This window comes from Puntigrus tetrazona, chromosome 9, assembly GCF_018831695.1.
Source record: "Puntigrus tetrazona isolate hp1 chromosome 9, ASM1883169v1, whole genome shotgun sequence".
Classification (NCBI taxonomy): Eukaryota; Metazoa; Chordata; class Actinopteri; order Cypriniformes; family Cyprinidae; genus Puntigrus; species Puntigrus tetrazona.
Window position 1 is genome coordinate 19769490 of NC_056707.1, and position 11295 is coordinate 19780784.

General features: G+C 34.4%; 1 protein-coding gene across 3 annotated transcripts in view; it reads left to right on the forward strand.

The window, feature by feature from the left end:
- Positions 1 to 9407, forward strand: part of stat4 (signal transducer and activator of transcription 4) — a 12234-nt gene extending 2827 nt beyond the window's left edge. For 2 of the 3 annotated variants that reach the window (XM_043249394.1, XM_043249393.1), the window contains exons 4-24: positions 768 to 866; positions 1149 to 1241; positions 1337 to 1415; positions 1546 to 1631; positions 1906 to 2057; positions 2580 to 2738; positions 2911 to 3003; positions 3112 to 3171; positions 3909 to 3929; positions 4158 to 4248; positions 4570 to 4614; positions 4830 to 4913; positions 5450 to 5548; positions 5655 to 5790; positions 6064 to 6116; positions 6199 to 6293; positions 6537 to 6673; positions 7378 to 7569; positions 8493 to 8538; positions 8649 to 8751; positions 9055 to 9407. In XM_043249394.1, the coding sequence (XP_043105329.1) occupies positions 768 to 866; positions 1149 to 1241; positions 1337 to 1415; positions 1546 to 1631; positions 1906 to 2057; positions 2580 to 2738; positions 2911 to 3003; positions 3112 to 3171; positions 3909 to 3929; positions 4158 to 4248; positions 4570 to 4614; positions 4830 to 4913; positions 5450 to 5548; positions 5655 to 5790; positions 6064 to 6116; positions 6199 to 6293; positions 6537 to 6673; positions 7378 to 7569; positions 8493 to 8538; positions 8649 to 8751; positions 9055 to 9069 (1938 nt within the window). In that variant the 3' untranslated portion in view covers positions 9070 to 9407. The remainder of the gene's footprint in view (positions 1 to 767; positions 867 to 1148; positions 1242 to 1336; positions 1416 to 1545; positions 1632 to 1905; positions 2058 to 2579; positions 2739 to 2910; positions 3004 to 3111; positions 3172 to 3908; positions 3930 to 4157; positions 4249 to 4569; positions 4615 to 4829; positions 4914 to 5449; positions 5549 to 5654; positions 5791 to 6063; positions 6117 to 6198; positions 6294 to 6536; positions 6674 to 7377; positions 7570 to 8492; positions 8539 to 8648; positions 8752 to 9054) is intronic. The other variant, XM_043249395.1, reaches the window with a different exon arrangement.
- Positions 9408 to 11295: the final 1888 nt, after the last annotated feature.

Consider the following 11295-nt stretch of genomic DNA (forward strand, 5'->3'; position numbering starts at 1 on the left):
ATATATATTTCTATGATTGTACAGTTTCATATCATATTTGTAAAATCATTCTGTGATTTCAAAATAAATATGGGACTTTCAGACCCATTGAATAATGTTTGGATATAATGAATAATGAGCTCCCTAAAGGAAGCAGAACAGATCTCAAAGACGTCATGCATAAGATTTTAACCGTAAACGGTTTCATTTGCATCAGTGGTTATTTGTTTGCACTTTCACTTTCCAAGGTTACTTGTAGTGCAACATTCCTCATGAAGCATGATTCCTGTAAATGGTGGTTTCCTACTTGTCAGGAAAATGTTTCTAGACATTTGATTTACAGGTACTTAGTGTTACTTTCATTATGTGTGTGCGTGAGTGCATTTGTATGCATTAGTCAACATTTGAAGTGGATCAAAACATTTTGCCCCTTAGACAAGAGTATGTTTTTTCCACATGTTTTAGGACAACTTTGGTAAATGTTTTTTATCCACTTTAAATGTTGACTACTGCACACTCACACACACACACACACACACACACACACACACACACACACATATATATATATATATATATATAAATAAATGTGGAACTTTTACAATCAGTAGAGATTTAAGCCTTTGCATAGCACCAATAAAATTGATACAATTGATAGCGATTCTATTCTTTCCTTAACCGTCAAGCTGAACAGATTTTTCGTGACTACTATCCTTCACAATGTGCCAAAAAAAGTCCCCGGTAACTTTCCACATAAGTCAGTAAATGCTGTTGCGTCACTCTTTCAGGTAAAATATAAGGCGAATCCTCTGCACATGGTTGCTGTAATCTGTAACTGCCTGAGGGAAGAAAGACGCATCTTATCCACAGCCAGCATGCAGGAACAGGTACTGCCAAGACACATGACAAACAGCATGCAAAAACCACATATTCCCAGTGCAACTTTGTTGGCAACTAAGCTTCAATTTTGCACTCACACGATATTACAGCATACCAGTGTGGGATCCGAAAGGTGCTTCAGTCTGCCCTAGTTAACATGGCCAACATCATGAATGAACTTATTTCATTTATTATCTAGTACAATGCATATTTCTTTCATGTTGCCGATTTATACATTTAGTTTAGATTTACGTCTTCTGTTTTCCATATTTCCATTGTATCAATGGCAGGGACCGCTGGAGAAGTCAATGCAAAACTCAGCCACAGTGGAGAAGCTCAAAGTTCTTGACAACAAAGTGGCAGTCATAAGAAGCAGCGTTCAGGTAAGTTACATGGGTGTTATGACAGCCATGGGTGTTTAGATATATAAAAAGTTAAGTGTGTGACATACGGCATTACTTCTACATGCTTTTATCAGATGCTGGACCAGGCTGTGAAGTATCTTGAGGACATGCAGGACGATTTTGACTTTCGCTACAAAACACTCCAGCTTCGAGGTGAGTGTATGATTATCTTCCATAAATGCCACCCTACTACTGTTTAATGACATAATAAGGCAAATAATACAATATGGGAATATAAAAGAGGATTTTTGACATAAAAAGACCCCCCTCTTATATCCTGTAGATCCAGTTGACAGAAACTCTTTAACCATGAAGCAAGAAGTCACTACACTTCAGGAAATACTGAATCGCCTGGATTTCAAAAGAAAGGTAAGTCTATCTCCCCAATGACAGTACCTTTCACTTTTTTAAATTTGTATTTGTTTTACTTTGCAGCCATTTCCTTTTCTTCATGCTGGTTAAAGGTTTTGTTCACTTGTATCATGCTTTTTATACCACCCTGGGAACTTCCTGTCTCATTTAGGTCTTTGAGTGGTTTTAACACATCTTTAGTACATTTTCGCTCAGGTGTGTGATGATGCTACTATAAATGTTTTCTGGTCACTGTTAACCACTATGTTTGTATTTTGTTTTACCCTTGCAGGAGATTTTGTCAAAGATTGCAGATGTTATAAAGGAAATTGATACCCTGATCTCCTCTCAGCTTAACCCTGAGCTTAAGGAATGGAAACGGAGGCAACAGATCGCCTGCATCGGAGGACCGGTTCTGATAGGACTGGACCAGCTCCAAAACTGGTACTAACTCTTTATAATAAAAATTATGTGTATGTGGTTTATAATAGATTATTGTTTTGAATGTTGTCTAATGAGACTGTCACAGTGCACACAGTAAAGACAACCGGGAGGAAAAAACATGGGATTTATGCTACTGCTCAAGATTATTATTTTTTTTTAAGAAATCAATGCCTTCATGCAGCAATGATGCATTGAATTGTGCAAAAGTGACTGTAAAGATAATATATATATATATATATATATATATATATATATATATATATATATATAATTTTTATTTAATTATATTTAATTAAAACAATATTTGAAATTGTAATAATATTTCACAAAATCCAAATTTGTCTGTATTTTTGTGATCAAACAAATTTAGCCTTAATGTGCATTAGAGACTTCTTTCAAAAACATTACAGACCCCAAACTTTTGGTGTAGGTCATGTGTTATGGTGTTATTGTGCTTACTAAGCGATTGGTCTTTTTCAAATCGAAATCAAACCTAATTGTCATGTGAAATCACTTTTACAGGTTTACCCTGACAGCCCAGAGTCTTTTCCAGATTAAGAGACAGCTGGACAAACTGGGTGAACTCATCCTGAAAGTCACTTACGAGAGTGATCCAATCCCTCTCCAGAGACCTCAGATGGAGGAGCAAGTCAAATACCTCATCTACCACCTCATTAAAAGGTAACTTTTAGGGATTTCATGCACATTTGTAAAACAATTAAAGCGCAACAGTTCACTCTGTGTGGCATACAGTCACACAGATACGTGAAACTCGATGAATGCAACACGATAGAATGGCGGTGCTGGATGACCAGGTAACCTGGATAATGTGTTTTGGTCATCATGTTTGCAGCTCCTTTGTGGTGGAGAAGCAGCCATGCATGCCTACACACCCTCAGAAACCTCTAATCATCAAAACACAGGTGCAGTTTACCACCAAGGTCAGGTACGAACCACAGCTTCCACTGAACTCCTCGTGTAAACAAGTCTACTTTCACAAGGCCTTTGGGCCAACCCAATTATTGCCCATTTAATTTCACTTTTTTCTTTTCAGATTACTGGTTAAGTTACCTGAGGTGGATTATCAACTCAAAGTCAAGACAACATTTGATAAGTATGTCCCCAGAATTATGTCTACTTTTTATCTTTGTAACCTGGGTCATTCGTGCTATGCAATACATTTGCAATAGTTACAATAGTGTGCAATACATCAACCATTATCGATCTTTTAACTTATTAAAAAGAAATATGCTTGTAACATGAGGAAGAATGAAAAATTGTTAAGCAGACTTAATATATTAACGTTAAACCTTTCATTTATCACTTGTTTGTATGCAAATTTAACAAAAAAACTAAATTAAGCAATTCCTCAGTGGGGGATGATATTTAACTTACAGAAGAAAGTCAATTTGAAGTTAATATTTTTTTAATTTTTAATGTGTAGATATTATACGGATGATTATTATTGTTGTTGTTGTTAGGCAGAGGTAAACCAACTAAGTATACCACATACAATTCATCATAATATTTACTGATGATGTTTTTTCTACCGCACATGATGCTACTTCCTGAAAGATGATGTCAATGAACTTAGTAACATCTCAAATGCATATCATTAAAGAGTCATTTTACAATACATATTGCTGTTATCTAAGTTGCAAATACAAGTTTTGACTGGTTAATCTATGCTGAATCTATGCTGAGACTAATTAAGTGATTTTACAAGAAAAAAATTTAAAAATCAAAGCAATATTCCTACAGTAATATTCGTTTGGATTAAAAAGATATTAATAAAGAGGTGCATTTAGCCCGACATGACCGCGTTTTCTACTTTTTTCTATTTTTGTGCAGAGACCTTCCACCAGGCAAAGTGTGAGTGCACTCAACCTCAAACAGAAGAACCAGCTTCCTGTTGTTTATTCAGGCCAAATCTCAATATGAGTTTTTCAGCTAAGTGTGTGGGGGGAAGGGGGCAGCAGTGTTTTACTAGCTCAATTTTGTATATATTCTACATAGCGGGTTACTGTAATTTACAATACAGTGGAAAATGTGACTAAACGAGAACATATCAAAACTAACATTACTCATATTTCCTTGTAGAAACAGGCAGTTCTTCATCCTCACCAACAACACCAAAGTGATGGATGTTGAGGAGTCGACTGGATGTCTTTCTGTAGAGTTCAGGCATCTGGTACTTCACTCTGAATTCTAGCAAAAGAATCAAGACAATACTGTTAATAAGGTGTTAAATATATTTAAAGTTCACCCACTGTAGGAAAATACATTAGTCATTATTTACTTACCCTCATGTTTACTTACCCAAACCCACATTATGTTTATTTTTTTCCATGAAACAAAAGTAAAAATTTTCAATCTTATTCTTCCCTACAAGGACAGTTAGAATGAGCTGTGCGAAAATGAACATGAGGATATGTAAAGAACACTTTCACTATTGGGTGAACTGTCCCTTTAAGAAAGCAAAGATATTTCATGAATTCCTTGTGTTTTGCAGCAGCTGAAAGAGAGAAAGTGTCCTACCGGAGGAAAAGGAAATGAGGTAAGACTGCATTTCTAATATCTGCATACTTTATTGGAGTATGTCTTTTAGTGGCACATCTTACAAGGCTTACACCTTGGCTCGGGTCTGCTGACATAGAGCGTTTTTCTCATGTTGTTATTCAGTGTGGAATACATCATCTTGCCAAAAGAGGGCAGCCTCACACTTTTTATCTTTGCTCTTGTCATTGAAGTGTAATAATACTTTTATTGCAGGGTCCCCTGTCAGTAACAGAGGAGTTACACTCTCTCAATTTTGAGGCCATGCTGGTGTTGCAGGGCCTGGATATTGATCTTGAGGTATGTTTTAGTGTCTATGTAAATATATACACATACATATATATATATATACATTATATATACATATATATATATATATATATATATATATATATATATATATATATATATATATATATATATATATATATATATATATATATATATATATATATATATATATATATATATATATATATATGTGTAGTGCTGTTAAATGATTAATCACATGCAAAATAAAACCTTTTACACATACATAAAGTATATATTTTATAAGGATATATTTTAAATGTTTACATGTATACACAATTATATATACTTATATTTTATAACAATACATAAAAATATTTAATTTATAAACGTAATTTGTGTATTAATTATACCTATACAAACAATATATATACACATATATCAAATACTGTATACTGTTGGCATATATGACAGCATATAATTAAAAGGGTAACTGAAAATCTGAAATATTTTTTATCAATATTTGTGTGCATACATAAACACACACATATTCAGAGAGAGAGTTTTGTGTTTTTGTTCCTGTACAGACTTGCTCCCTGCCACTGGTGGTCATCTCCAATGTCAGTCAGCTCCCAGGAGGTTGGGCCTCTGTGATGTGGTACAATCTGCTAACTGATGACCCCAAGGTGAGCTTCTGATTTAAAGAACGTACATCTAGCTTTATAGTATCTTTTCATAAAATCAGTGGCAAGGCTGGACAAAGTATTATTTGATCTTCTCTGACTTGTTTAGAACCTTGGATTCTTCAGTAACCCCTTGCGGGCCAGTTGGAGTCAACTCTCAGAGGTCCTCAGCTGGCAGTTCTCAAGTTTTGCAGGACGAGGACTCAACAAAGAACAACTTAACATGCTGGGAGATAAACTTCTAGGTATGTTTTCTGTCAACTTTTTTTACATTAAAGTTATGTCAGTGGCCCGGTTTCATAGACAGGGCTTAGACTAAGTCAGAATTAGTTGAAACAACTCAGATTTACATTTATTCTAGGACTAGGTTTAAGCCTCGTCTGTGAAACTGGGGGATTGTGTAATTTACATTAGACTGTGTAGACTTTCTCTAATGTTGTTTCATAAGCATGCTAATATAAGAGTTTTGTAAATGTGTTTTGGTTTTCATCTAAACAGTGTTTTAATTGTTTCTGAAGGTCAACACGCTTCTTATAATGACTGCCAAGTTTCTTGGTCCAAGTTCTGGAAGGTAATATTGAAAAAAAAAAAAAATCATACACTTGCTGTTTTCAAATTGTAACAATAGAATTTTTTTTTTCTTTTGCTCTAAGGAAAACATTCCTGGCAAATCATTTAGTTTTTGGCTGTGGCTGGATTCGATCCTGGACCTTATCAAGAAGCATTTACTTCCTGTTTGGATTGATGGGTCAGTGACCTTGTTATGACATTCAGATCCATGATTAATAGATATAAAACACATTAGATCTGTTATTCTTGTAAGCATGTAATAAATAACAGTTTAGTTCATTGTTGTGATGTTGATAAATTACTTCATGAGTATATTTATCAGTATATTTGAGAGATTTCTCTTTATATGCTTTGCTGACAAAGGTTTTTGCTTTTTTTTTTTTTTTTGCTTGTTGGAATGCATCCTGCTTCTGTTTCTCAGCTACATAATGGGTTTTGTGAGTAAAGAGATGGAACGCGCCTTACTGAAGGAGAAGGAGCCAGGGACTTTCCTGCTACGCTTTAGTGAAAGTCACCTCGGAGGAATCACCTTCACCTGGGTTGAGCAGGATGAAAATGGTTGGTAAAATGACATTTTAAAGCAAAGGTTCATCCAACAATGAAAATTTGCTGAAAACTGAGCCACCCTCAGGCCATTCAAGATGTAGATGTGTTTGTTTTTCCATCGGAACAGTTATGAATGGGTGAATTATGCAGTGAACTGTTTATGTTTGAACTCTCATTCCGATGGCACCCATTCACTGCAGAAATAAATGCTACATTTCTTCAAACCTGTTCTGATGAATAAACAAAGTCATCTAGGTCTTAGATGGCTTTAGGGGGCGAGTACATTTTAAATACATTTTCATTTCTGGGTGAACTATTTCTTTAGCATATTCTTAAATGTTACAAGTGTCCAGTTGTAAAGCAAAGATAACAACAGCAAAGAATCCTAACAAGGTTTTCCTTACAGTGTACAGTTTTCTGTGTGCAAGTCCACACAGGTTAAGCAATGACTGTAACTCCCACACTGAGACAATATCTTTTATTTGCAGAGGGAAACTCCAGATTGGAGATGTTCCAAAATTCAGCAGATGCCCTTTACCCTTTTATGGATTACATTTCTATTTTATTATATTCAGTGTGCAACTGACAAAGTAATGTTCAGATTAAATAATGCCTGAGGGAAAAAAACTGTTCTTACAGTATGCCTGGCTGTTTTGGTGCTCGGTGCATCATTATTGTATTAAATATGTTGTTAAATATTCTTAAAATGTTTACAGGAGACCCAAAGTTCATCTCTGTAGAGCCGTACACAAAAAACCGTCTCAACGCCTTGCCCATTGCTGATATAATACGGGACTATAAGGTCATTGCAGATGGTGTCGTCCCAGAAAATCCTCTAAAGTTCCTTTATCCTGATATTCCGAAGGATGAGGCTTTTGGGAAACATTACAACAGCCAGCAAAACAAAGGTTAGATGTCTGCAAATGTATCTGATTTTCTTTATTTTGTTTTACTGTGCCCCATATTTTCTTTACAGCCCTGTTAAATGAAAACAGGCTCAAGAAACGACAAGAAGCATGGGTGTGTTTTGTAGGGGGGTGGGAGGATATAAACTATATACTCTACACTATTGAGAAGTGAGAGAAGATTTGCTTGAGCCATTCATATCACAAAGCTGCTAGTCAAATATGTCAAATTATTTAGAGAAACAGACTCTTTATAATGGAAAAAGTATTTGAAACGGTATCTCAAAACCTACCTGAAAATGCATATAAACTGATGAGTAGTCTAAAGACTGATGAGAAGTTTTGAACTAGCACTAATATATTTTGAAATCTTTTTAAACTACTCATGACTACCTTTTCTAGAATTTATCCCAATTTATTTTAGGCTCATTAATAACGTAAAATGAAGTCTAATTTGTAGAATTTATATTAGTTAATGTGTTAAGGGACTTTATTTATATTACAATGTTGTAGCCATTGGCTCATAAATGCTATACTGATTAATAAAAAAAAAAAAATTGATCATTATGATTAATGACTTTACATTGTAAAGATGTTAGCAGAAAAGACCATTTCACAAAAATAAATAAATACGAGCAAAACCTTATGAGTAAACATGACCCGGCACTCTACTAAAACAGTGCACACTTCAAATTGTTCCCCCATGTTCAACCAAAGCTAGACCTTCAACAGGAAAGGGCGTACATCATCACTTTCCTTTATCTTACATATATCATATTGTTCACTCTATTCATCATGCTCAGTCATCATGTTTTCAAACTCATTTTAAGAAAAACGAATGTATCTATATTAACAATACAATTTTTTAAAAAGGTTAAGCACCTCTTTTTCACACATTTGTTGTTTTTTTTTTAAATCTTTCACAGTTTGTCCTTACATTCAGACACAGTTAGTTCCAATTTCCCATCGGAAGTGAGTATACTAACTTCTTTCACAGCTAGATTTCTTTTAATAATTTGTTTCTTTTCCGTGCCGCATGATAGTACAAACTGATTCTGATTTTCAATGTCCTCAATTCTCAGTGGTCCAGTCCAAAATGCGTGTTCCTCTCCCGAACCCCCCATGTCTCCAGGAATGTTTGAAATTATCACCCAGCACCTCAGCCCCTTTGAGTTTGAAAGCGCCGTAAGTAACATCTTTGACAAATTTTAAAGCTTGCAATAATGCTGTCACATGACGATCATCCAATCCCGATTTGAGAATAATCCAAAGAGCATACTGTGCTTCATTAAAAGCAAGAACATCTGACCTGAATTACCATGGTCAGTATCGCACTTAGTGACTTACAATCACGTGCATTATTCATTCTCATCATAACCCTAATATGCTCAACATGGTCTCACTATTAGGCTTCCACTAATAAGCAGATAAAGGACGATTCAGTTACCAGAAAATGACACGACACTGTTTTCTTTGTTCACATTGCAGATGAGCTCACCCTAGAAAGTACAACGACCACATTTCATTTGGATCTAAGATTATGGACGGGTTCAAATATTTTCATCTCTTTATTTTGGCTTCGTTAGCTGTTTTTTGTTTACTTTTCTGGCTGTCTGCCACTATAATCCGTCATTCCCTATTTTCATTTGCCGAAAGATTGTATATTTCTAACATTATAACAGTTTATCTACAATAAACGAGAGTACAATATCACTGGTCTCATCTACCTGTAAAATTCAGATTTTGCCAAAATCATAATCTGCCTTAATTGCGATTGCCATTTTCATGTTTATGTATATATTATGAGAAGCATTTTTTCAAATAAAGAATTTTATGGTTGATCTATGGTGTTGTTATTATTAGTAGTATAAGTTATAGTAGTAATAATGTGCACTCTTAAAATCGAATGGAGCATTCTGGCACAGTGACTAGGGATTGTGGTTTTTTACGTTATGAGGTTGGAAATGTTGCTGAGTGGGCTGCAGCCTGCAAGCTGCATGTAACATGGGAATGGATCTCACCCACATTCTTCCTGTCAGCATATGCGAGGTGTCTGTAGTGTGGAATCCAATCATTTAGAGCTAGAATTAGGAATCCAACCATGTTTTTTCCTTAGTTGTATGTAGATATTTACCTTTATAAACCCAACATTTCCATTAAAGTCTGTGACGAGGTGCACTACGTGCCTGAAATATGATTTATGCCAATTACACATCCATTTTTAAAAACACTTTTACACTATACTTCATGTTTTTGCAGATTTGACATGCAAACTGTGACGGTAAGTCTTTTGCATTTCTGCAAATAAATATCCCGACAAGTTGATATCTACTTCATTCACTTTGTGTTTGGCGTACTGGTGTGGGGGGGAAAAAATAATAATGAAAAATTGTCATCAAACAAAAGAGTTGGCAGGAGTATGAATCACAAGTTGATCATAACTTGTAATAAATTGAATATTTTTTTTTTATCTAAAGAATACTATGGAATACATTTTCATGTCCCTGTCATGTCTTAATATACTGAATAAAAAGTAATAGTTCACCCAAAAATGAAAACTTACTAAAATTACAATTTACTCACCCTCATTTTGTTCCAAGCCTCCATGAGTTTCTTTCTCCTGTTGAAAAAAAAAAATTGTTTAGATATTTAATTTAGGTTGTTTAGATATTTTTAACCGAATGACTGACTTGCGTGGGGGACATACTATGGGAGTCAATGGCTACCGTCAACTGGTTACTCATGGTCTTTGAAATTTTGTGCTCAACAACACAAGAACTCATACGGGTTTGGAATAGTATGAGAGTAAGTAACAATGATGAAATTTTTATTTTAATAACTTCAAGTCAATTTATGGATTTATTTTCAAAACATTTCATGGCTGTAATTTCATTCTTGTATTATTTGCCATGCCCCTGGAAGCTTCACAATGTTCTTTAATCAATGTATTAACCAGGCATATTCCAGGTGTATTGTTTTAACTGGTAGCCTAATTAATATATATGTATTTTCTATCAGTTTTGAGGTAAGAGATTTTTAATGCATTACAATATTGCATGAGTTCAGACATTTAGCCTGCAGCTAACTTGTTTACGCAGAGCATACCTTTCTACTTCTGAGATTTCTCTTAACATGAGGACAAGAGACATGTCAGTCAATAAATGTGAAATCAGAGTATCTGGTGTTACTTAATTGAAAATGTAACTTTAATTGAAAAATAATGCGTTACCTAATTACTTGACAAAAGTAATCTGATTACGTAACTCACATTACTAATAATGTCTTACTGCCAAAGTCTTTTAAGGCTACTTGTTTGTTTTTAGAACACAATTTAAGATATTTTTGATGAAAACCTGAAAACTTGAGACTGTCCCACTGACTGTCAAACAATTACTTCTGTCAAGGTGCAAAAAAATATGAGCTCTCCATTTGCCATCAGTGGTTCAACCGTAACGTTGCAGATGGAGTGTTCAGAAAGACATCTTTCATAATTTTCTGCATCTTGACAGTCATAATTGTTTTGGCAGCCAATGGGAGAGTCACAAGCCTCCGGTTTTTTATAAAATATTTTAAATTGTGTTCCGAAGATGAACAAAGCTTTTATGGGTAGTTATTTACAAACTTAAAAACCCTTAATAAAAAAAAACTTATTATTATTATTATTATTATTATTACAATTACAATTCTAGCTATAGTATATATATATATATATATATATATATATATATA